Source organism: Furipterus horrens, unplaced genomic scaffold (genome assembly GCF_987537825.1).
Source record: "Furipterus horrens unplaced genomic scaffold, mFurHor1.1.pri manual_scaffold_2, whole genome shotgun sequence".
NCBI classification, from domain to species: domain Eukaryota; kingdom Metazoa; phylum Chordata; class Mammalia; order Chiroptera; family Furipteridae; genus Furipterus; species Furipterus horrens.
The window spans coordinates 48835168-48862506 of record NW_028327172.1 but is presented as its reverse complement, the minus strand read 5'-3'; the positions used below and the strand labels follow the sequence as shown (position 1 = coordinate 48862506).

The 27339-nt window shown below is 38.3% G+C and overlaps 1 protein-coding gene across 6 annotated transcripts in view; it reads left to right on the top strand.

Moving 5' to 3' along the window:
- The window catches only part of PAK1 (p21 (RAC1) activated kinase 1), a 144027-nt gene that overhangs the window by 100637 nt on the left and 16051 nt on the right, over positions 1–27339 (top strand). For all 6 annotated transcript variants that reach the window (XM_090265704.1, XM_090265691.1, XM_090265692.1 and 3 more), the window contains 6 exons: positions 225–262; positions 9426–9542; positions 12957–13131; positions 15282–15345; positions 19783–19831; positions 25105–25217. In XM_090265704.1, the coding sequence (XP_090121830.1) occupies positions 225–262; positions 9426–9542; positions 12957–13131; positions 15282–15345; positions 19783–19831; positions 25105–25217 (556 nt within the window). The remainder of the gene's footprint in view (positions 1–224; positions 263–9425; positions 9543–12956; positions 13132–15281; positions 15346–19782; positions 19832–25104; positions 25218–27339) is intronic.

Genomic DNA, 27339 nt, shown 5'->3' with positions numbered 1-27339 from the left:
CAGTTTCCAATTCTATAAAAGTAAACATTACAATAGTACTCAGAACAGTAGTGAGGATTAAGGGAGGTGATGTATATAATGTGCTTAGCATGCTACCGTAGTACCAGTAATACTGTTATTTTCTGAGCCTGGCAGGTGATTCACTGGATAGCTTCCTTAGCTCTCAAAAACAGATTGATTGTTACTGTTTACTGACTGAGTCCCTGGTCTTTTTTCCTTTACAGATAAATTAGCTGAGGATTATAATTCTTCTAACACTTTGGTAAGTCTTTATTTTCCCTATTCTGACGTGGGCAGAGTAGGTGGTTAGTGATCAAAGACAGTGTGGCAGATGCAGAGCCTGGGCTGGGAGGAACTCATCTTGGTCACCCCCATACTCTGGGCCTCAAGAGTCCCTATCTATGCTGGGAACTGTAAGGGAATTGGACTTAATAAACAGTTGGTATCCTTTTCAGCCTTAATTTTTCAATGTTCTAGAAATTCTAACCTTGGAACCAGAAGAACTGGCTTTTAGGCTCAGTTTTTCATTTGCAGCTTTGAACCTTGGAAAAGCCAGTTGCCTTTCTGAGCTTGATACACTTTGTCTTACCTGGACATGTCTTTGAAAATCTGAATTTAGAAGATAATTCCCCCTCTTTGGTTGGTTGAGTATACAAAACCAGGGTTAGGACTGATTGTTGAAGGGAGCATATTCTGTTCTTCTAAGGCGTCCTGTGAAGTTGTAATAATTGCCCTGTCACGTGAAGGGCTGGAAAGTAAAACTGGATGACCTCAGGGATCCCTCTGCCTCTTTCAACTTACACATTCTATTTTCCAGAGCAAATAAAATATGTTTATGTGTTTGAAAGGGTCTTTAAATAGTAAGCTGTGATATGTATATAAGAGTATACTGCTATTCTTTACACCTGATGTTGTCTCTTGTACAGAGGTGGTTATGTCATATTAATTTACGAAACATTCGCAAAACCCCTACTCTATGCCAGGCCATGTGGAGAAATGGTAGTATAGAGATGAATCAGACATTGTCCCAATTCCTAATAATTTCCTAGTCTTGTGAGTAACATGTAGGCAACAACAAACAGTCCCACAGCAGTGTGCTAAAAGTTTGTGAGGCCAGAGCCAGGTCTGATTTGGTCATTGCTGTATGCATGGCATCTGGCACGCAATCACTTCCTGAATGAAAGGTTGCATGTGTAAGAGAAAGAGAAAGTTTTTCGATGACAGAGTCTGAGCTGCAAGAGTTAGTTATTTAGGGTAAGAATTAAGAAGAGATGAGGGTATTCCAGACAGACAGAATAAATAGCAAGTGCCAAGAAAAGGGGGTTTGCAAGGTATGCTTGTACAGGAAACTGCAAATGCTTTGTTATGACTGGAATGTGAGGTGAGAAGGGACTTCAAGTGGGTAGCAAGGAGGAGTGGTAAACAGGTCAGATCATGTAGGAGTTTTAACTTAAAACTTTCTTAAAGGCAATGAAAAGCTATTGAAGAATTTTAAGTAGGAGGGTAGTAAGTTCTAACACAATAGAGTCACCATTAAAATACTTTGAGCCATGCTTCCAGCAGTGCAGATTGGTTTACTCTGAGTTATTTGTACTGTTATCAATTATAAAATATGTTTACATATTCAGTGGCTGAAAGCATACTCGGTCCTTTCTTATTCAGTATTTCTTTTAATCCTCACAGGAGTTTAATGAAGGGGTGGGTTACTGTTTTTGTTTTATAGTTGATGAAACTGAAATTGAGAAGGGTTAAAGGCAATAGCTATTAGAGTCCCAGTTTTCATTGCTTTCCTCTGATTGTTTTTTCATCAACTGGAGGATATACAAGTATAATTAAAAGGTAGGGAAGAATTTGAAAATGTTAAGACCTTTGGGAGGTTCTTACCACTATTGAATAGTAAATCATTGAAGAAAGCTGAGCTGTGCTTTGTGGTTCAAATATCTTTATGCTTTTATAGGAGGAGTGACAGCTTTCATATATTGAGTGGCTAATATGTGCCAAGCACTGTGCTAATAACTTTATATCTAATTAGCATAATTAGTCCTCACAATTACCTTGTGACGAAAGTATTATTATTCCCATTTCACAGGTAGAAAAACAGAGTTTCCTGGAGACTCATAATTAGCTATTGTCACAGAACTAGATTAGAACTAGCGTCTTCTGGGTGCTAGTCCAGGATACTTTTCATCGTGGCAGAGAACTGAGAAAGAAGATGTCAGAGAGGTCTTATAAAGGAGACTGCAGTAAAACCTAGCTATGCCGTTTGTTAGTGAGGAGGAGGAGCCCTGGGGCTCATGCCATATGGCAGAGAGAATAACACCTGCTTGGTAAAAACCTGTACTGGTTTAGTATCTACAATTAAAACCACTCAGGCTGTCAAGGACATTTTTTCTCTCAATTCAGAACATTTGTCCCTGTGGTTCAGTACTCTATTTCCTTATTAGTTTTATATGAGGGATATGGTTTGTATTGTGGCAGAGTGTCATTATTTATCTTATTGGTTTCATACGGATCATTTTACTTGGTTTGTGAAATAATTGGACAGGATTGTTATCCCCTGTAACACAGGTTAAGAAATTGAGACTCAGAGAGATTGACTTGCTTCCTACCCTTGAATGAGTTAATAGTAGAAATCAGTACAAAACCCAGTTCTTCTGATCATCCATTTATTCCTTCATACTATAATAAATAATAATAAATATGTACTATAATAAATATGTACTTAACACTTTCTTTTTGCCCAGGTGTTGGTGATACAGAAATGAATATGCACTATGTCAGTCCTTGGGAAAATTTTACAACAGACTATAGGGATAAGGACTGCAAGAAGGGCATAAATAATGTACAGTGGGGATCATATTCGTTGGGCACCAATGATTTGTTCATTTAACAAACGTGATCTTTAAGGGCCTTCTGGCTCCGAAATTCTGTTATTTGTGGCATTGGTCTGAGATCTCGGATTGCATGCCTTTTAGTGCCTGAATTCTCATTTATGAAATGAACACCTACTGTGTGGTAGGCTGAAGATTCAAGTACTGGTAAGGTTTTTGCTCTAGATCTCACAAATTAGTGAAGAATCAGGACACATAAACAAGGATTTATAATATGGTGTCAGGTAAACATAGGTCATGGTACCAGGCAGAGAAAAGGGCAGTGTTTTCTTGCCTGAGGTAACATGAACACAAGCCAAGTTAAGGATTCATTATTTCAGGCCAAAAAACTTGAACTCTGCACTGGGGCTAAGGAATATTTTATATAGGAGATTGATGTAATTGGATGTGCATTTTAGTCTAAACTAACATCTTAGAGGATAAAAAAGAATTCTTAGAAATTAAAAATATTATTAAATAAATAAATTCACAAGGGTTAAAAGCCAAATATATATAAAGGTGAATTAATGATATAAATTATAAAACACAGATGGACAGTATAAGAATAAGAGACACAGGGGGGTTAGGCAAGGAGATTCAAAAAGGATTAGAGAACCGAGGCACTAGAGTGAAAAAATAATCAAAGGAAGAATTGGAACCCTCACAACTGATGGTGGGAGTGTGAACTGGTGCAGCCTCTGTGGGAAACAGCCTGGCAGTTCCTCAAAAGGATAAACATAAAGTTACCATATGACCTGGCAGTTCCACTCCTAGGTATATATTCAATAGAAATGAAAACATACATTCACACAAAAACTTGTACATGAATGTTCATATGAGCATTATTCATAATAGCCCAAAAGTGAAAATAAGCCCAATACCCATCAATTGATGAATGGACTAAAAAATGTATTATATCAATGCAATGGAATATTATTCAGACATAAAAAGAAGTGAAGTATAGATAATGTCACAATATGGATAAAACTCGCAAACTATATGCTAAGTAAAAAAAGCTAGACACAAAAGACTATGTGTTGTATGAGTCCTTATATATAAAATGTCTAGAAAAGGTAAATTTATACAGACAGAAGGAGATCCATGGTTCCCTAGGGCTGGACATGGGAGTGTGAATGACCTGGGGTGATGGGAATGTTCTGAAACTCGATTGTGGCATTTGGTGCACACATTTATAAAATTAATAAAATAATTGAAATTGTATGGGTGAATTTTATGGTATGTAAATAATACCTCAATAGAGCAGCTTTTTAAAAAGTAAAAAATTTAAATTGTATGTAAAGTCAGTTAATTCTCATTATATATTTTAAATAATACATAAAAGGATTTAAAAGTAAACATTCCTCAGGAAAACCTTGTAAAGATGTCAGATTGAACATAGACATCTATTTCATGAAATCTCACTAGAGCTATAATAAAGGAATGGTCTCTCCAACCCAGAAGGATGGAGAAAACAGGAAAAGAAGCAAGAGCAACAAAATAGGAGGCAATGACAGATAGATAAGCAGTAACTTACTCAAGGACGCTGAATCCAAGGCTGACAGTAGGCAAAGCTGATCTATATACCTACACTGCTGAGTCCTCAAAAAACTCAGGAATTGGTAGCACTTCTGAAACTGGAGATGAAGTGGAGTAGAGCAGGAGGGTACTAACAACAAGATGCAATTAAAGATGCAGTTAGATCCCTAAATCTCTTCTCCTACTTGATACTACTGAATGGTTGCCCTTCCCTAGCAGAAAACTGGAGGTTTATTTTCTGGAGAAGGTAAAACTGAGGATTTCTGAATAGGATGTCAGACACAGTTAAATATAAGGGTAACATATCAAAAACAGATAATTAAGTAAATATATGTATACTGAATGTTCACCTTCTCCCCTTACTAGGCTCTTAGAATACTGGTAGTTAGAGTTTTATTCTTAAAGCAGGAAATTAGACGATTCTTCTCTGGATCTGACCAGGCTAAATTCTAAAGACAAAACAGGGAAGTTTCTCCAAATGGTGTGGTTGGATTATTCTATATTGTTACAAACAAACAAATAAACAGACAAAAAGACTAGATTATGGTGGTGATTATACAATTCTAAACATTTGTTAAAATAATTAACTTCTTCTATCTGCCAGGAATATATTTTTTCCCAGTGAGTCCCAGGGCTTGCTCTCTCAATTCATTCAGGCCACTGCTTATATTACTTCTCATTAGAGAGGCCTTTCCATGAGTATTCTGTCTCAAGTAATAGTTCCCTACTTGCAACCAGGCTCTACTCTCATAGTTTATCTTATTACTGCTGCCTGACATGTTGGTTAATTTGAACAGTATCCTCTCTAAAATGTAAGCCATAGATCAGGGACTTAATTTTTTTCTTCGATATAGCCCCAAACTGTAGAATAGAGCCTGGTACCCAGTGAATGAATCAATGAGTAGAAGTCATTGGTTTTTTTAACAACAGAAGTTTGTGGTTGTTACTTTATATGCAGATGACATGATACTGTACATAGAGAACCCCAAAGATTCCACCAAGAACCTACTAGAATTGATACTTAAATTCAGCAAAGTAGCAGGATACAAATTGGTATCCAGAAATCAGTTGCATTTTGTGTACCAATAATGAACTAACAGAAAGGAAAATTAAGAAAACAGTCCCACTCACAATTGCTTAAAAAAGAGTAAAGTACCTAGGAATAAACTTAAGGAAGGACATAAAAGACCTGTACTCAGAAAATTATAAGATGCTAAAGAAATAAATTGAAGAAGATATAAATAAGTGGAAGCACATACCACGTTCATGGATAGGAAGAATGAACATCATTAAAATGTCCACACTACCCAAAGCAATCTAGATTCAGTGCAATTCCTATCAAGATTCCAATGACATATTTCACAGAACTAGAACAAATTTTTCAAAAATTTATATGGAACCACAAAAGGCTCCGCATAGCAACAGTGATCCTGAGAATGAAGAACAAAGTTGGAGGAATCATGCTACCTAATATCAAAGTATACTATAAGGCTGTAGTAATCAAAACAGCATGGTACTGGCATAAAAACAGACACATAGACTAGTGGGACAGAATAGAGAGCCCAGAAATAAACCCACACTTTCATAGTCATTTAAAATTCAACAGAGGAAGCAAGCACATATTAAAGGGCTGGAGATAGTTTATTCAATAAATGATATTGGGAAAATTGGACAGATAAGTGCAGAAAAATGAAACTAGACCACCTTCTTACACCACACACAAGAATAAATTCAAAATAGATCAAAGACTTAAAATGTTAGACTCAAAACCATAAAAGTCCTAGAAGCAAACATAGGCAGCAAAATCTTGGACATTGCTCATAGCAGGTATTTATCAGATATACCTCCCAGACTAGGGAAACAAAAGAAAAAATAAACAAATGGGACTACATCAAACTAAAAAGTTTTTGCACAGCAAAGGAAATCATCAAAAAATTAAAAAAAAACAACCCACAGAATGGGAGAACTTATTTGCTTATACACCTGATAAGGGGTTAACATCCAAAATTTATAAATTTCTGACAAAACTCAACACCAAAAAATCCCCAAACAACCCAATTAAAAAATGGACAAAGGACCTGAATAGACACTTCTTCAGTGATGACATGAATATGGCCAATAGACATCACTAATCATCAGAGAAATGCAAATTAAAACCACAGTGAGATATCACTTCACACCTGTCAGAATGGCTATCATCAATAAACCAACAAACAACACTTGCTAGGAAGGATGTACAGAAACGGGAACCCTTTTGCTCTGTTGGTGAGAATGCAGACTGGTGCAGCCACTGTGGAAAGCAGTATGGAAATATCTCAAAAAATTAAAAATGGACCTGCCTTTTGACCCAATGATCCCACTTCTGGGAATATATCCGAAGGAACCTAAAACACTAATTTGAAAGAACAAAAGTGCCACTATGTTCATTGCAGTGCTATTTACAATTGCCAACATATGGAAGCAGTGCAAATGTCCATCAGTAGATGAGTGGATAAAACAACTATGTGACATTTACATAATGGAACACTTCTTGGTCGTAAAAAAGAAGAAAATTTTACCCTTTGCGACAGCACGATGGACCTGGAGAACATTGTGCTAAGTGAAATAAGCCAGTCAGAAAAAGACAAATATGAAATTATTTCACTCATATGTGAAATCTAAGGAACAAACTGAACTAACAAGCAAAATAGAGACAGACTCATAGATGGAGAGCAGATGACAGCTAGTTGGGGGTGGAGAGATTGAGCAAAAAGAAAAAAGATCTCATGGGCATGGACAACAGTATGGGGATTGCTGGGGGGAAGGGGTTTTTAGGGGACTAAATGGTAATGAAAAAATCCAATAAAGATGAAAGATAAGTTTGTGGTTATTAGATATAATGATAATGTAATTGATTCCTTAAATCTTTATAGCCCCTTACCATTCACAAAGTGTTCTTACATCCACATCACTTTATTTCATCCTCCTAGTGGTCCTCTGAGGTGGGCAGAGAGCTGCTGTCATTATCTTCACTTTAGAGGTGAGAAACTTGTGGCTTAGAGTAGGACAGCCTTGCCCAAGGACACAGGGATAAGAAATAAAATGTGGGACAAAAAAACTGTTTCTCTTGATACTGGTAGTTAATGCTACCACCCAAAGCTATCAGCTTAGAATGTGTTGCTACGGAAGATGATGACTCCCCTTCTCTACAGAGTTTTAGGGAGCAAACAAACTAGTGTTTATAGTACACATCAGTGTGCCCCAAGGTCACAACCCGATCATGAAGAGGCTGCTGAGTTAACTTTATTGCCATAAAATTTAACTTAATTCCTAGTTAAATTTTGTTGAGAGGAATAGTGGGGAGAAAAAAAAAAATTAGAGCAGAAAAATACCAGAGTAAATGTTTTGACAGGAAAGGAACCTCTATTGGATTTTAGAACTGAAAAAGATCTATTATAATTATACCACTACTTTTCCTCCACATTCCTCAAGTGATGAGATTTGAAACTGAAAGGATAGCTTCATTGCCTGTGGTCACCAAAGCTACTTACTTTATGTGCCTGGCACTGTCAGTTTTAAAGTTATGCCCAGTATCAGAAGTCCTGTTAAAATGGGTGAGATTTCCAGTTTTCCTTACTTTAGTATGTCAGATGTGGTAAAGGTCAATCTGCCACACAGTAATAGTAGCTCCAGTCTGCTATTCCACTAGGTAAGTTTTTCCACTTATCTCCTATCATTTTTAAAAAATATTTATTTATTTATAGAGAAAGGGGAAGGGAGGAAGAAAGAGGGGGAGAGAAACAGCTATCGGTTGCCTCTCGTAAGTGCCCCAATGGGGGACTGAACCCACAACCCAGGCATGTGCCCTGACTGGGAATCAAACTGGTGACCTTTTGCTTTGCAAGGAGATGCCCAACCAACTGAGCCCACTGATCATGGCTCCCCTGTCATTCTGACTGTCTACTGTCCTCTTTCTAGAGGCCCCAAATGGCAGGCAGAAGGGGAACTCACCCTCTGTCTCCTGTGTCAGATGATGAACTGCTTCAGGACACAAACCACCTTTTTCATCTTCACACCTTTATGTCAACTGTATCCATCACAGTATCTTACTGAGCACAGAGTAGGTGCTCTGAAAATATCTGAAACCATTGAATTATATCCATATGTATTAAAATATCTCTTTTGCCTCTCTGGTCCCATGCTGTAATCCTTGTCTCTTTCAAACATCTCATGTTTTGGAGCTACTTTGTCTCTTGAATGTGTGTTCTAAACAGTCATGTTATGATATTTTTGCCTGGACTTGCTTCCAAAGCTGCCGCTCCTGGCCCAGCTTTGTTACAGTTTGCATGTGAAAATCAAGTTGCTGAGATTATAGCAGATCCAATTAGTTGTGCTGATAAGGTTCGTTCCAGGACAGGGCAGAGTTTAGTGAAATAGATAGTAGCCAGTCTAGGGAGAAACTCATTGTTCTCTTGAGACATGTGGCTCCTGTGTTCTGTATCTTCAAGTTGAGGCAAGGACACCTGAGGACATAATGGGTGTGTAGTATGTTTTGGTAAAGAAAGGAAAAGGAGAGGCAAGAACCTGTCTGGACTTCTGTTAACCATATCAAAAAGTAGTAAGGAATTATAAAGATAAACATTGTAAAATTCCAAACTTTTGATCCCTTTACTACATTTCATATTTTATTACCTGTTCAGCGTAGAAAGTAAAATTTATAGAATAAGAAGGAATTGTAAACTTGTCTTCAGGGTTTGGATTGGGGAAGGTAAGTAGAAAAGCTGTAAGCTGGCTTCCCAATCTGCAGTTCGCTTCGGATGAGAGAAAGGGACTGAGTAGACAGTGCTAACTAAAAGACAGAGAAGCTGACTGAGTTCCTGACTGGCTGCACAAAGGTGGAGGGCCCAGAGGCTGATGTAGGTTTCAGAAGGAGTGTCAGGATGAGGTGTCTTTGGGGAGAAGTAGGGAGATTTCGATCCTGGTAGCTTAAGTTCCATGTCAGCTGGATCTGATGAGCCTGGCCTTCTCTCTGCTGTACAGAATGTGAAGACTGTGTCTGAGACCCCAGCAGTGCCACCCGTTTCAGAAGATGAAGATGATGATGATGATGCTACACCACCTCCAGTGATTGCTCCACGCCCAGAGCACACAAAATCTGTGAGTCTTTGGGGACGTAGACAGCCTTGTGGTTTGTTAGATTTGGAAGGGGAGGGAAAGGTTGATGCTTGAGGCCTAGAGGTTTAATATTCTGGTAGCGGTTGTTAGATTTTGGACTTGGTGAGATCGCTAACCCAACTCGATGGAAAGGTACTTTCTTTACGATTAAAGACAATAAGTAGTATATATATTTATCATGGGTTTGTAAATAGTCTAACAATGTCCCAAATAATTGGTGTTTATACCAACCTAGCCTTCATTTACTTAGTCTGTTTTCACAGACAGGAAGATATACAGAATTAATGTTACTTAGTGCAGGACTAATGTAAATTATTCCAGTCTCCTGGGAAGCAACAAATTAGCCTGCTGCAGATCTTTTCTTCTCTGTTAATGTGCAGTGTTCAGCCTCTTAGAACATCATTGATGATACTGAAAGACCCAAGAGAGTTGATAAATACGTTAGTGCTATTAATATGCTGGACATCCGGAGTGCATTTTGATGCCTGATATTGGCAGTGATTTTTATTTAACTTCCTTGGAGGCTCTTCCATCTCGGAGTAGCCACAGTCCTTCTGCCTTCACTTTGCACAACATGGGCCCCATGCCTTTTACTTGATTTAGCATCAGTGAATACTGACTTATCATCAAATGATATTCTACTAGTATTTTTTTGCTTGGACTTTTTGTGACAAGAGCTTTGTAATGAAAGAACCATCTAGAGCTTAAACTCCGTGATAATACAAAATAAGGCTGCCTTTAGATCAGAGCATTGAAGGAGATGTTTAAACAGATGTCAGTTGACTATGAGAGATGCTGTGAAGGAAATTCAAGGGGATTATATGACCTTTTAGGATGAGGACTTATGAATGGAGTCTGTGGATCACCCTTTCTGTAGGTCACAAAGTCACCTTAAGAAAAATGAACTTTAAACTTGGAGATCTGTCAAGATACCTTACATTGCTATGGCCTTTTTTGGTTCACAAACATGCTCATTAAAAATTTTTTTTCTACTAAATCATGAACGCCTCAAAATTAGAGGGAATAAATATATATATATGTATCTACGTGGTTAATATAGTTTTTGGCAGTTACCTGAAAAGCAGTAAATAGTGAATGAATGAATGTTAATCAATAAATTTTATTTTCATAGCATTCCTTTCTAAAAAGGCATTGTGAATTCCTAATTTATAGAAAAAGAAGCTGGAATTTGGAGTTAACTTGATCTATCTAAAGTCTCTTAGTAAGCAAAAGAGCCAGGATTGAAAGCAGGTATTTATTCTAAGTCCAGGTTGCTTTCCCCTATAGTGAAGTGGGCTTTTTGTGTGTGCAGTTCTGTGCTGGCAGCCAGAGAAGGAGAGAGACCATTAAAGAAGGAAAAGGCAGGGTCGTAGCCTCAAGGAGTCATGTCAGGAGAACTAAGGAAGAAAGACAAGGAATGAAAGTGAAGGCCTTAGGTGTAAGGGATATCATTTGTCTATCGTCGTCCTCGGCAGCCTCCGTCTCGAGAGACGATGGTGTAGCTTCTTAAGAGTCTATCTGCACAGCCGAGAATGGTTGTGCAGTCCGACTCGGGAGTGACACGGTATCTGTCTCCTCCCGTGTTGAATCGACATCTTGCGATGACGCTGGAGTGTCCTCTCCAGTGAAGCTGAAGCTACAGAGCCTGGGCAGGGTGATATGGAGGGTCTGCTGTTGCCCATGCAGCAGACCCCCCCCTCTCTTCGCAGCTGAAGGGTCCAAGGGAAAGACGGAGTCAATACAGCTTGGCTTCAGGTGCGCCGCAGGAGTTGCCGGTGTTGACTACAACGTCAAACCGCCTTAGGGATTCCGGCTCCGGATTTTCTGTCGGGGTTTACTCCCTTAGCCTTTCCCCTGAAGAGGTATGCCGCAAGGCAGCGGAGGTTTTTTGGAATCAGAGTTTTCCTTCTCTGATGTGCCCTGACTGGAAGATCGAACCAGCGACACTTAGCTCGCAGGCCGACGCTCAATCCACTGAGCCAAACCAGCCAGGGTGCATTTGTCTATAGATATAAGAATAGAAAATTCAGAAATCATTATGCTAGAATAGTCAGGAAAGAAGCTCTAGTTTCTGATCTGTGTCTTGACCTAAGTTCTCTCCCACTTCCACCTATTAAAATCCTGTCTATCCTTCAACATCCAGCTGAAAAATCCCATTTATTTATTCATTGATTCATCAAACTTGTATCTAAAGGCATGCTTCTTGTTAGGCAACTGGTTAGATACAAGAACTCAGGGATGAATGACACATTCACTGTCTTCAGAGAGCTTACAGAGTAGCCAAAAGAGTTGTGATGTTTTTATGAAAAATATCTGATGAATGCCTTAAAGGATCTTCTGGGGAAAGGGAATATAACTTATCTGAACCTCAATAGTATATAGTTTGCTCATTTTTATTGACATTTATCCCTTTCTGCCTTGTAGTTATAACTTTCTCACAAGACTTTATTCACAAGAGGATGGGGCAGCATTTTGTACAGTGAGGCAAAGTAGATTCTCAACAAATGTTAAGTAAATGAATAGGAAATACAACAGTATTAGCAAAATTTTAAAAGCTCAGTATCTGTTGGGCATGATTTTAATCACTTCACACATTAATTTATTACTACAACCCCATAAAATAGATATCATTAATATTGCCGTTTTACAAATGAGGAAACTGAAGCACAGAGAAGCTAAGTAACCTGTCCAAAGTCATACAAATGGTAAAAATAGGAGTTGGGATTTAAGCCCCGGCATTCAGGTTCTAGAGTCTGTGGTTTAAATGACTACACCCTACTACCTCTTCAAGTAGAACAGCTGAAGTTTTTCTCTGCAAGGGTTCAGGATTTGAAGAGGTAATAACTCAAAAGAAGATAATGTGTTGTATTAGTAGTGCAAAAATGCTGTGCAAATAACAGGATTTATTTCAACTTAGGAAAGAGTAGAATTTTGAGATGAAGGGCATTCTCATCCAATGACAGAGTCTCCTTTAAATCATTTCTATTGAGAGTTGTCTAACCTGTATTGAATATCTTCAGTGTTCAGATGCTCACTAACTCCTGTTGTGTAATACTGAGATCAGGGAAGGCAACATTTCAACCACAGAGGAGGAGGAACATAGATTTTGACCTAGGAGAAGGGATGAGTTTGTTGGGATTTGTTCTTCAGTGTATGTTCTAACACACATGTAAGAGAAGCTCCTGAGCTTCCCAATCCTAACAAAGGCTGGCCTTGCCAAATTCTTTTTTCTTTTTATTGTTTTATTACAGTTGTCCCAATTTTTCCCCTTGTTGCTCTCCACTGCACCCCCCTCCTCTGCTCCCACAGTCAGTCCCCACCCTGTTGCCCATGTCCATCGGTCATTTATACATGTTCCTTGACTAGACCCTTCCCCTTCTCTTACCAACAATGCAGGTATACACACGGTCTGTGATTGAACCACTTCCTGTTACTCCAACTCGGGATGTAGCTACTTCTCCCATTTCACCTACAGAGAGTAATACCGCCCCTCCAGATGCTCTGACCCGGAATACTGAGAAGCAGAAGAAGAAGCCTAAAATGTCTGATGAAGAGATCTTGGAGAAATTACGTAAGCACTTTGTAGCTTTCTGAATCTTCCTCTGCTGTATGATTGGTCAAGTGCAAAGATAGAATTTGTTGGTATAAAGATCTCAGTCCTAGGCTTGCTCTGTGTGACTGGCTAGCTATGCTTGATATCTTAGTCACAAACTGTGCTTCTCCTCACCCTGCCCTTGTGCTCACCTCCTCTGTTTCACCAGCCCCAACTGGACACCACATAAGGATGGGAATTGTGATGAAAGAGGGTGTGTATAGCTTACTTCAAGATCTAGGCATCCCTCACCCCTAGGCGTGGGTTATGTAGATGACAAATAGCTTTTATCTAATGAATAGTCTGGAATGTTGTATTGAGAAAGACTGAGCCTTGTATATACCTGGTGGGAAAAAGTGCTGCAATTATTATTATTATTATTATTATTTTTTGTATGTTTACCATTGACCGAGGAGAAGACAGATCTGCCATCTTGGTTGTAGGAAAAGAGGGAGAGGAAACTAATGTTTTATGGGCATGTACTATGTACCAAATGACAAGCAAAGTATTTTCTTGTTTTTCTTTTTCTTTTTATTTATCCCTCATAGTAGTCTTCTAAAGACAGATATTATAATCTTCATTTTTTGCAAGTAAAGTATTTGAGGTTCAGGGGTGCTAAATACCTTGCTCAGAATCACATAGCCAGAAAGTGTCAGGGCTGGGGTTGCAGCACAACCTGTGCTCCTCTGATTAGAGCATGCTGCCTCCTGCTCTCAGGTAGAAACTAGGGTCTCACTTTCTTTAATGGCCATAAATGGAGGTCTGTTGGGGTAGCTTGTTTCTGTGCTCCAGTCAACTACAAGAGAATTTATATTAGAAGGAAGATATAGGTTGGTCTGTGGTCTTGAAAAAATCATTTGACAAGGTCCTTGATTTAGTCTTTGTACCTGTCTACTTCTAAAGAGGATTTGATATTACTGATTTGGCCGGATCTGCATGGTGGCATTGCTTTTGAAAGCTGAGGTTTCTGATTCTTTAGCTTAGCAGCTCTCAATTTCTTCCTGATAATTTTTGTTTGACTTAAAAAAAAAAAAAATTTACTCTTTTAAAAGTTACCCAGAGCCCTTGTGAAGTAATGAAATAAGAGAAGCCATTTTCTAGTCATCTATTTACTCCTATAGGTAGTTTGTTTGTTTTTTTTCTGAGCCAGATTAAAAAAAGATTAATACTTAGAACATAGAGTCATGGAAAGCAGACTGCCCTGGTAGTTAAGGACACTTGAGTTGAAGCCCCAGCCCTGCCACAGATTTGGGACTTCGGCTATTTTCTACTATTCTCTGGGCCGGCCTCCCTTTTCATATCTTTTAAAGATGTTAATCCCTGTCTCATTTATAACTCAAATGAGATAATGTATATGAAAAGTACCAAATCTTAGTAATTGGTATTAGCAGAAAGCAGTTTGAACTGGGAGACCGAAAACCAAACTCCTCGTCTTAGCTCTGACACCACTTTGCTTTGTGACCTTGGGAGTAAGTATCTTTACTTCTGTGGGCCTCAGTTTCACCGTCTTGAGAATACAAATTGTGAAACCCAGTGAACTCTCTCACCCTCTCCATCTTTGCTCTTGACATACTTCCTGCTGCAACTCCTTCTCAGCTTTCTCTCCCTAACTTCTACTTCACCTGTAAAAATCAGACCAGATAGCATCTCCTATCTGAACCCTTTCCAGTCTGTATTTTGAACCTCTTTCTGTGCCCCTTTGCCATCTAGCACACTAATTATTATATTTTCATGGAACTTTATGCTTGTCTATCTCCTCCATGAAATTGAACTTCTTGAGAGCAGAGACAATCTTAACTGTCTCATCTGTCTCTTCATTTGTGGCACTTGACATAGGACTTGGCACATAGTAAGTGAGCGTGTGAAATGAGTAAATGTTTATTAAATGAATGAATTAAATAATGAATAAATGGGTCTTCAGAGTTAAATGGAATTGATTACTATCAATAAAAGTGTGAGGAGATGAAACTTTTGAATGGAACTTATGCGGGAAAGCTAGGGACCTCCTTAGTACGGTTTCTGGGTATTGGACATACCTTTGCCAACTCCAGGGTTTGGGGAAACACGGGGCCTGTTTTGTGTCTTGATTTGGGAAAAAAAATGATTCATGGTCTCTGTTTCTTTCAAAGGGAGCATAGTGAGTGTGGGCGATCCTAAGAAGAAATATACACGGTTTGAGAAGATTGGACAAGGGTTAGTAGGGACATTTTCTTTCCCTAGAGAAATGACTTAAAATTGTGTGTACTGGTGTATGTGATTTTGCTTTTGTTTTGCCTTTCATAAGCCTTGTTCTTCTTATTCTTTTTCACCCCTCACCCATCTAAGGGTGTTATGTTAAACTAACTTCAAGTTTGGGAGAATTATGCTTAATGTGAGAGATGTGCCATTAGTTGGCCATGTTGCTAAAAATACCCCTGCACTGAGAATTGAAAAACCATTTATTTTCTTAGAATAAAACCTGCTTTCCAAATTACAGCTCTGCTTTTCCAGATTAACTCTGCTTACCTGGTGCTGAAATCTACAAACACTAATGCGAAATGGAAGACTCAGAACTGCAGACCTTTCTGCTAGTGTATAGGACCTACTTTTCTAGGTGGATGCCAGCATTCATGCCTTCTGCTCTCTGTTCCTTCTCTGCATCTTTTTTTTTTTTAATTTTATTTTTTGGTTTTTCAATTACAGTTGTCCCATTTTTCCCCCCATTGCTCTCCCCCACCCAGCCCACCCCCCCTTTATTTTTTATTTTTATTTATTTTTATTTTATTTTTTGGTTTTTCAATTACAGTTGCCTTCTCTGCATCTTATATGCTGCCCTTGGTATACTGAACTCAGTAAATCTTAATTGAATCCTATTATGTGCTAGACACTGGGAATACAGCTCCAATCAGACAGAATATCTGCCTTCAGAGACCTCATGTTTACAGAAGGAGAGAGTCAAACAAAGAATTATAATACTGTTAACCCTTGGACAACACGGGTGTGAACTTTGCAGGTCCACTTATATGCAGTTTTTTCAATAAATATTTTAAATGTATTTTCTCTTCATTATGGTTACCTTAATAGCATTTTCTTTTCTCTAGCTTACTTTACAGTATAAAACACCTACCACAGGCAAAATATGTGTTAATTGACTATTTATGTTATTGGTAAGACTTCTGGTCAACGGTCAACAGTGGTTTGTTAGTAGTTAAGTTTTGAGGGAGTCAAAAGTTACACACAGATTTTCGCCTATGCAGGGTGTCAGGCCCCTGTGTTGTTCAGGGGTCAATTGTATGCTGTGATAAGTCTTAAAAGTGTTTGGCCATTATTTTGAACAAAAGACGTCAGACACAAATGAGCAGATACTCTATGATTTTGTTTACATGAAGTTCAAGAACAGACAAAACTAATATATGCTTACAGAAGTCAGAAAAATTGTTGTGTCTGAGAGGGGGATGCTGATTAGGAAGGGGCATGAAAAAACCTTCTGGGGTGATGTTGGTGGTGAACACATGGGTGTATACATATTGAAAAATCATCAAGTTGTTCACTTAAGATTTCTGCAAATTACTTTAGGTAAGTTATACCTCTGTATGAAAAAGAAAAATAACAATATTTCATAGACCTATGGAAATAGCTATAAATTAAAAAGAACTGAAAAAATATCTGGCTTGTAGAAAGTTCTCAGTGTTAATTGAATGAAAGCATTGTTGCTAATGAAGTCATTGAAGTTTTCTGTTTTAATTTTTCCTATGCATTTCAAAAACTTCTGAAAATAAGATAAAGTATTGTATAACATACTGGTGTTTTATTTGTACAGCATTCTATGGCTTACATCTGTTCTTTGCCTCTGTTGTTTAATCCTTAAAGCAACCCTAAACTCAAGTGAATCCCATTTTTTCCTGGTGGTGTGCTTTTTCTACCAGACCTGCCTTTGTAAGTCTGAACTGGTATAAGGTAGTTAACATGTTGAGAATAAGTTAAGAAAAATCTGGGATGGTATTTCCTTAGCTAACTACATTGAGATATTGAGACTATAGCAGAAAGGTACACAGACAAGTGTGGGCAAGTTAAGTCCCATCTCCAGACTTCAGTTTCTTTATCCATAAATTTAAGGGAGAAAAATTGTAGATTCGGGGCTTTTCACCTCCAAAACTTCTGAGTTTTTAAAAAATTCAGGTGTCTGAGGCCCATAAATAGGCAACATCTACAAAATGTGTTTTCTTTGCTTATTTGGCAGGTCTGTTAGTGTAAGGGAGGAATGAAGTATTTATTAATCACCTATGCTGATGTTTTCACATTTGAAGATTTTTTTAAAATGCCACATAAATAATTAGTGCTATTATAATTTTTGCCTGTTCTTTTAAGACCTGAAGATGTTTTAAAAAGATTTTATTTATTTATTTTTTAGAGAGAGAGGGGAAAGGAAGGAGAGAGGGAGAGAAACGTCTATGTGTGTGAGAAACATCAATCAGTTGCCTCTTGCACTGCCCCAACTGGGGACCTGGCCCACAACCCAGTCATGTGCCCTGACTGGGAATTGAACCGGTGATGTCACAGCTCTCAGGCCAGTGCTCAGCCCACTGAGCCACACCAGCCAGGGCTGAAGATTTTTTTTTTTTTTTTTTTACCAGAATTCATATATCTAATTATATGTCTATTCCAGGTAGAGATAATCAACTACTAACCAGCAGGCCTGAGTAGCTTTCTAGACTTCTGTAATGGAGACATAGTTCCCTTAAGGCCTGGGCATATTTCCCTTTTAAGAATGTTGCATCTGGTAGGATGGGGGGGAATGGGCATAGAAGATAAACACCAGCTCTGTGACAGAATGTGGCTAGAAATAGGATGATCAGTTAATGGGGAAATAGCTGCCAATGAAAAAAATCCAGTCCTATTTGATAGCCCGTATCTTATGATTACATTTTTTTAGCATGTAGCTAGGGTCTCAATTAAAGAGCGTTGGGTAGGAAGCTGGTGACCATAATTTCTTTTTCTTAATTCCTTATTTATTTATTTATTTATTTATTTATATTACCTTTTTTTATTGTTGTTGTTCTACAGTTGTTACAATTTTTCCCCATTGCTCTCCCCTGCTGCGCCCACCCCCTGCTCCCAGAGTCAATCCACACTTTATTATCTTTATGTCCATGGGTCATTTATACATGACTAGCTGTAAAACAGACTTCCGGGTGACTTTTCTCTGTGAATTGACCTGACTTCCCTGGGAAGCATAATCTCAAGGCTTGCATAGAATGCAATTTTTTTTTTCCAATACAAGGAATTAAATTTCTTCAAATTGCAACTTATATATATGATATGTGACATGTAAGTAACAAATATTGCTGCATATCATCCCCTACAAATATATAGGGTTTATGATTATAGGCATAAAATGAGGTTTTTAGTTATTTAGAGTGGACATGGTTACTTTCCTAGCATTATTTCTAGTATTTCTCTTTCTCCCTCCCACTCTTTCTCTTTGTCTGTGTATGATGTGTATATATACACATACATGTACATATGTATATATAGTGAGGATACCATGGGGATGGAGTAGAAGTTATCAGATTTCCTGGGAGCATATGTATTTGAAAAAGCATATTTAATATTTTATGTTTGAAGAAATGAAAACCACAAACTGTAAAATAAAACACATCCTCTTGAGAGCATAAATAATTTAAAAACACTTTTAAAGGGTAATAGTGTCAAAGTGAGAAGGGGACCTTAAGATTTAGATTATTCTTTTAAGTTTTTATAGTTTTTTAGTAGTTATAGTTTTTTAATGTAAATTTCAGTTGAATCTAACATCTATAATTATACAACTTGATGAATTTTCATGAAGTGAGCACACCCATGTAACCAGTACCCAGGTTAAGAAACAGAACATTACTGTTACCCCAGAAGTCTATATCCCTTTTTGCTAAAAATATAAGCCATTTCCCACCTCATTCTGAAAATTTCCTTAGGGCCCTTTTTCCCTCACTTCTCACCTGCAGTTGAAAATCATAGATCTAATCTTACAACCTGGTTTACAGATGAAGAGTTTGAGGCCCCAAGAGGTTAAAGCAATTTGCAAAGAGTGATGGAGGAGAGGAGAGGAGGAAACAAGAGCAGGAAACTAGTATATAGGGTGGGGCAAAAGTAGGTTTATAGTTGTGGTTCCATGAAACAGAATTTATTCTTATATTATTTATCAATTATTGTGTTATTTTCCATATGAACAACTGTAAACCTACTTTTGCCCTACTCTGTATATTGAAGACTTACTGTATGTTAGCATTGGCTCGTGCTTTATGAACTAATTGGTTTAAATTCTCTTATACACTCTAAACTCTTATCTTTATTTTGCAAATAAGGAAAGTGGAGCTCAGAGAATAACTTGCTCAAGACTGTATATCTGGTAGATAGTAGGTAAAGTTCCGGATTGGAACTCAGATCTTTTGGTCACTAGAGCCTGTATTCTCTTTGCTACCACATACTGCCTCTGAAATATGTGAAGGTGGAGGGGGGGGAGTGGGGAAGATTATTTTTGTTGCTGTTATTATTAACACTTGCATTGCCAGATTGTGTGTAGAACTTCATTTGACAAATATCACTTCACTTAATACCTATGTTCTCTTTTCCCCCTCTCTCCCACCTGTTGTTCAGTGCTTCAGGCACTGTGTACACTGCAATGGACGTTGCCACAGGACAAGAGGTGAGTATATACGACCCACTATTGCTCCTTCAGCTCTACTGTTTCTTCTTATTTTTGGTTAAATTTAACATTCTTGGCTCAGTAGGGACACTTTTAGTTTCTTACTATAGCACGCTAGAACCAGAGGAGTAACATGGTGAGACAGATTTTGGAAAAAGTCACTGTGGCTATAGTATGGAGAACAGGTTGGAGGAGATAAGAGTGCAACAGGTGATTCAGGAGGTTATTATGAAAACTTCAGGTGATAGTTGATGGTTTAGACTAAGGTGGTAGCATAGTATAAATGAGAAGAAGTGGGTGGATTCGAGAGGCATGTAGGTAGGCTTGAGAAAATTTGGTGACTGAATGTGAACGTGACTCATAAGTTAGTGATATGAATCAGGGAGGAAGAAAAAAGGTGGAAGTTTAGGTTTGAAGAAGTTGGATGCTGCCTGAGAGATCTTGTGGAACTGCCAAGTGAATGCTTGTTTATATAATTTTGGTGCTTGGAAGAGAAATTTGATACAGAAGAGATTTAAACACGTGTCTCTTGACTCCTAATCTAGTTGTTCTTCTATTACTCTGTGCCCAGGATTCCAGTAAGGCAATTGAACTCCTCATTTGGAAGGATCTCTTTGTTTTTCTCATTTCATTAAGCTGGGATAACTCTGACCTTATTGCCAATACATGCTGACCCAGGATGTTACCTTCAGTAGAAGGAAGCCATGAAGGGAACAGAAAGTATTTGAGATTTCGTTACATTCTGCTATTTGGATACAGAGTGGGAATGTTGGCAGGTGGGCTGTGGTTGGGAGCTCTCTGGGCAAGCTCATAGTTCAGAGTACTGAGGCTCAGAGATTGAGAGAGTTACCTCCTGTTCCGATGAAAATAGAGTTGGGCTCTTCTGAGGAAGGCTGCTAGGGCCTGCTTATATATGTTTGGTGGTTGAAATTGTCTGGTACCCTGGAGAAGTCATGGTTAATAGGGACAGGCTGTATCTCACTGCACTGTGAGTCTTTTACAAGTGTCCAAGCGAAATATTGAGGCTCATCGAGGGCGAGTCAACTTTTTAAAAACATCATCATTATGGTTAAGGATTTATTAATTGTTCTTTGAGGTAAGAATTTAACAACCTAAATGTTTACCTTTAGCTGCTTATATAACCTTGGGCAAGCCATTTGACCTCTCTGAGCCTGGATTTTATTTATTTATAAAATGTTCATGACAACATAAACCTCACAAGGTGTTGAAAGAATTCAGTAAAGCAGTGCATGTGAAAATACTTTATAAACTTTGAGAATTACATAGTAATTTTATTTGTACATATTTATTCTGTACAGCATTTACTGAACACTTGCTTTATGCCATACCTTGTGTTAAGCATAAAAACTACATGAAAGATTCACTGCTGAGATGTTAAAATCATATATGCCATTTATAGGCTTTTTGGCAGCTGTGAAGCTGGAAAGATCCCGGCTGGGCCAATGACTTCAGATCTCATTGTCCTCCCAGCCCTTTGAGCCTACCCAAAGGCCTTCAATAAAATGGTTTGATCCCCCCCACTCCAAAATCATATATAAATGTAAGAGACTGTACTTTCATTGTGTACATATAAAACTCTTATAGTGCTGACAGGAACCTGTTGTTAAAATAATGGTGAGGAAGGACGAGTGATATCATTGTGCTAATTTTAAATATGGTGAATGGGAGACAGAGATAGAAAAAAGGAGGTTATAACAATCCTAGAAAGAACCCTATGAGATAAATAATAGTACTTCCTTTTCACTGATGAGGAGTTTGAGGCTCAGGGAGTCTAAATCACTTTTTAGGCTTGTACAGTAAGCAAGGACTGGGTTAGAAATTTTTGATTCTAAAACCTAAACTTTTGATGTCTGGGCTGCAAGGCCACTGCAGAGCTAAGTTTAGGCACTAGTGCCCCTCATCATGTTCTGGCCTCTTGGGCCTTGCCGCCCTTAATGGGAGGCAGGCTCATGGTGGGCAGTGCCTGGAAGGCTTGGAGGATGCACGTGTGAGAAGCTGACCTCAGGAAACAGAAACTTGACTTCACTGTGTGCCTGCCTTGTGGTTACAAAACTATGAATGGAAGCAAGTCCATTAGGGCAGCTAATGTAGTATGGTCAGGAAGGCCTCATTTCCTGCCCCAGGGAGTAGAAATCTTCAGCAGAGTTGGCCTGAGACTCTCAGGCTATGTGAGTGAGTGCTTACTGGGGACTATCCAGCTGGGGAGAACAGAGCTATTGTCTGTCACCTATAGAAAGATTAGCATGTCAGTGCTGGGAAGTCTTCCAGTTACAGATTCAACAATTATTTCTCAAGCCCATTTTTTTAGAGGGATTGTGTGTAATAGAATAGACTGAAAGAGGCTTTGGAGTCATATGGACCTGTGGGCATTGATTATGACTTTAGGCAATTTTCTTGTAAGTTTTCCTGAAAATGAAGATAATTTCTACTTGGCAGGGTTGTTGTTAGATTTTTCTGAAATAATGTAAGTAGGGCATCTAACATAGTGCCTGATATACAATAGGCATTCAATAGATAGTAGTCATGGGAGAGTGGTTGGTTTTTGCTTTTGTTCCTGTTGATGTTCTTGTCATTCATGTTGTTCTGGACCAGGTACTTATCAAATGCAGTTATTACTATGATTAGCACTTTCATTGTTGCCTTACTTTAATATTTAAATTTATTTTTATATATGAGTAACACATTGGCCACTATCTCATTTAGTTCTCAAAACAATCCTGTAATGAAGAGAATCAGGGTTGGTATTATTATCCTTACTGTATTGAAGAAGAGACGGAGGCTTAGAGAGTTTGTGATTGGTCAAGGTCAGTAAGTGACAGACTCCGCCCTATAGCTAATGTCCTCAGAGTTCAAGTCCAGTTTTTATTCTGTGATAGGAGTGCAATCTGCTGGCTTAAGTATGAGGGGTCTGATTAGGTGAAGAGCATGTAGCCTAGGCCATAGTTAGTCAGTAGCTCTTAAAAAGGATCCCTGATGTCCTGCCACTGCCTCTGTTATCCTCTGCCTGCCTCTCTTCTTCCTTTCTGCTGTCAGCATTGACTTCTGTGAGGTTCATAAGTACTGTCCCGTCTTTCAAGATGGCCTGAGGAACTCCAAAGGCACTCCTTTGGCTAAAAATCTTAACATGTGTAATAAGGGCTTACTGTACTTAATGTGATATGTCTTTAGATCAGTGTGTTGCCCTTCAGAGGTTAGAAAAAGCTGATCATTGCCCTGGCTGGTGTGGATTGTGTGCTGGCCTGCGAACCAAAGGGTCACCAGTTCAGTTCCCAGTCAGGGCACATCCCTGGGTTGCAGTCCAGGTCTCCAGTTGAGGGCGTACGAGAGGCAGCCACACACTGATGTTTCTTTCCCTCTCTTTCTCTCTCCCTTCTCCTCTCTCTAAAAACAAATAAATAAAATCGTTAAAAAAAAAAAAAAGAAAGAAAGAAAGAAAGAAAAGAAAAAGCTGATCATCAACTATTAACAGAAAGCTGCAGCCAGACCAGAAGCCTAACCTGATAGGAGACCCTACTCCAAAGCAAATGGGAGGGAGGTGATCAAAATGTTTAAACAAATTATTTCTATTCTTATTGATGAACTGGATCTCTGTAGAAGACTGCCCATACCTGACTTGAAGAAATAATAGTCAGGATTTTTTTCCCATAAAAATTTGAATTATTCATTCTTCACACTTTTTGTTACTTCTGAAAAGACTTATTTAGTTGTTCTATTAGGTAGTCATATTCGTGTCTATTAAGCAGAAAAAGAGAAACTATCTTTAGGGAATATACATTTAGCAAATAATTTAAAGTCTACTCCCTATAGTATAGAGTAGCCTATTGCTGATGCTTTTTATATTTTAAAAATAAAGTACTTATCAACCCACTGACTTCTCTCTTTCCCTTTTCATTTCCACAAACATTTGTTGAGCACCTACTGTGTGTCAGGCCCTGTACTCGGCACCAGGGATTCAGAGCTTTCAAATGAACTCTGAAGTTTCTAGATATACATATCCTAATTAATCATCATGCAAGGCAGAATGTGGTAAGTTTCATAAGAGAGGTATAAGTATGATCTTACGGAGCTTTAAAAAGGGAAAGGCCTATCTGGTTTGGAGAATAAGGTTTCTTTTGTCCTGGCACAAAGTGTAAGTAGCATTTTTTTATAAGAAGCTTTTGGTTGTGTGAAAATGATGCAAGATATTCCAAATGGAGAGGAGCTCAGATCATGGAGTATGTGAAGAAATATAGTGGGAAGTAGGATAGGGTCAGATCATGAGAACTTTGAATGTTGGGCTGAGGAATATGTCTACGCAAACAGGAACCATCTATGTTTTTTTTGTTTGTTTGTTTTTAGCATGGGAAGTGTTATCAAATATATACTGTGGGAGAAGATTAATCTGCTACTGTGTTCAGGATAAGCTGGCATCACTTTTGAGAGTTCTGATCCTGACTTTGCTAACTGAATAGCTGTGTATGCAAGTCACATATCCTCTCTGAATAATCATTTCCTTATCTGTCAAAAGGGGTCAGTAGTAATGCTGAACTTGGTATCTCGGAGGATTAAATAAACTAAACTTGGGATAGTACCTGACACAGAAGAGATGGATGCAAAAGTGCCTTGGAAACTAATGTGTGTCTTTATATTTGGATTATGTAGAAACTGATTTATTTCTATAGACAGAAAGCCTATCAAGATCCTTTTTTTAAATACACAAAAAATATAGGGATCTTATCCTCTTTTTTCTTCTCTCTTAATCTGGTCAACTGATTAGTCCTTTCATACCAAGTTCAAAAAGCCATCTCTCCCTTTCTGAAGGCTCTCTCTATATTGCCAGATTAAAAGAGTCCGTGTCCTTTTTTTGTGTTTCTGCAGCACTTGTATGAACTTTTGTTATAAAACATTACTTTTATATTGTGATTTTTTAAAAAGTATTTTTAATATAAATATTTTCTTTAGAAGCAAGTTTGACCCTCAGACTTCGGTGCACATCAGAATCTCCTGGAGGGTTTATTAAAATACACCATTTCTGATTTGGTAGGGCTGGGTAGGTCCTGAAAATTTTCATTTCCAACAAGTTTCCAGATGATGGCACTGCTGGTCTGGAGACCTCATATTGAGTACCACTGATCTATGTTAATAAATTGTGAATTCTTCAAGGGTAAGACCATATCTTATTCATCTTTGCTTAGTGTTCAAGGTCCAATACTTAGGAGGTGCTCAGTAAATGCTGAATGACTAACTGCGTATTGAATTCACTCTGATTTCAGGTGGCCATTAAGCAGATGAACCTTCAGCAGCAGCCGAAGAAAGAACTGATTATTAATGAGATCCTGGTCATGAGGGAAAATAAGAACCCAAATATTGTGAACTACTTGGACAGGTACAGACAGGTCCTTTTAGAGAGATAGGGCCTTTGGGATAGATGGTAGAGCTGTTAAAGGAGAAGGCAGCACCAGCACTTGGAACTGCCTCCATTTAAGAATCTTTTATGATGCTATAGCCCTATGTCTCTGACCCTACATACCGCTGGACACCTGATTGCTGCACAATCTTTCTGGGTTTGGCTGAACACTATCATTCTGTAGCTCCTAACAGCTGGTCATGGCGCTGTTTGTTCTTCCTCAGGGAAGACCTTCAGCCCATCCCCCTGCATCACACATGGAGGCCTTTGAATCATTCTGCATCCCAGATCTTTCCTCATCATGTTCACCTTCCTGAATAACTTATAGTTTGTATTCTTGTAAAATGTGACACTTTAGTATTTTTATTTAAAATTTGACCATAATGGAGAGAGTGGGACTTCTCGTTTGTTCTAAACTCAGCACAACCTAATGATTTCATTCATTCATTATTATTATTATTATTATTTTCTTTTAAGGAGGCCTATTTTATTATTGACCCCTAGTAAGTTTGTAGTAATCTCTGGTCCTTTTTTTTTTCTTTTTTTTTCCACATGAGCTTGCCTTAAATTGGTAATGTAGAACTTTTTAGTTGTCACCATCAAATCCCATTTTGATTTCTTTAGGCTGTTGTTCCAGCCCATCAGAATTCTGTTCTTCAACATAATAACAGTGATTGTATTTAGCATTTGTGTTATATTTTATTTGTGAGGCAGCGTTTATTACCTAAGAAACTGAGGTTCATAGAAGTTAGTCCAAGACCAGTAAGTTAGTAAGGAGCAAAGGAGGGTTTTGGATTTGACTATTCCAACATCCATGCCCTTTCAATCATGTCATGTTCTTTTCTCCCATATATGAAAAAAGAAAATGAGCTTCTTGTCTGGGTTTCAGAGAGCACAGGTGAAGGTGATTTTGGACTAAGTCTTGGATTTTAATTCCTTTACTATTTATATTGCATGACTAACTTGATTTCAGTTCCGCCAGATTTCTTTTTTTTTCATATCCAAAACGTTGTTAAATTTCAGTGTCTTTAAAGAAGAAAGGAGTTGGACTTTGACCTTTCCAATACATGATGTTGATAGCTGTAGAGAATAAAGCCTTTCCTTTTTGGGTATGATTGTCTATGATGTGGGTCCTGACTGGCTCTGAAAAATCCTCTGAGAGTTATTTCCTTCTCATCTCTTTTAAGAACTTATTATACAGAGAATATAACTTGGAAAAACTGAAGGCTATAAGTGTACAAGATTTATTTCTATAAGGGGCTCAGGATAAGGAAAAACGAAAGCTGTCCAATAAGGGTATGGCCTATCCCATAAAATAGCGAGTTCCTTCCTCATCACTGGAGGTATCTAAATAGTGAAATGCATCACCATGTTGTTGGGGGAATTTGTGTTCTGGTAGTGGGATTAGAAGATTTATAAATTTATTGATTATGCTTTTGCTGGCGTATCCAGAGGCTTAAACTGTGGAATCAGGAGTAAATAAAGCTCAGTCCCTGCCCTCAAATAGCTCCTACTCTGCTGTAGAAAAAAAGTATGTAGGAGCTTCTATGGGAGGACAGAAGTGGGTGGCCTTAACCTGAGCATTCAGTGAGGGCATTGCAATTGAGAGTCTGTGGTTTTTGTGAGTTGTCCCAGAGGAGAACTTCATCCATAATTGTTCTTCACCAAATATGTGATGCTCTGAGGCATTATCTAAAGATAATATTTTTGAAGGTATCTTGGCACAGTGTGTAGCTACAAAGTGTTCAACAGAACCTGAATCTGGACTTGCATCATTTTAGATCTGTGCCCAAGTAAATGGGCTCTGCTTTGTAAGTATCTAGAGACAGTCTCTTGGACGCTCATATTTCTCCCCCCAGTCAGTCCAAAGTGACAGATTTCTTTTGGATTGTGCTGGGAGAGAGGCCATAAATGTGTTTCCTTTTTTGTCAGAGAGGAAATAGGTTCGTGTCAATGGAGGACTTTTTACCAGTCCTGAATTCTCTTTTGGTCCAAGTCCCAATAGTCTTCTCTCTCAAAAGAGGTTTTGAGGTGGGATATGACTGTGGGAGAAGGGTGAGCTGGGTGAGGGAGAAGCAATGGGGAGAAAATGGGACAACTG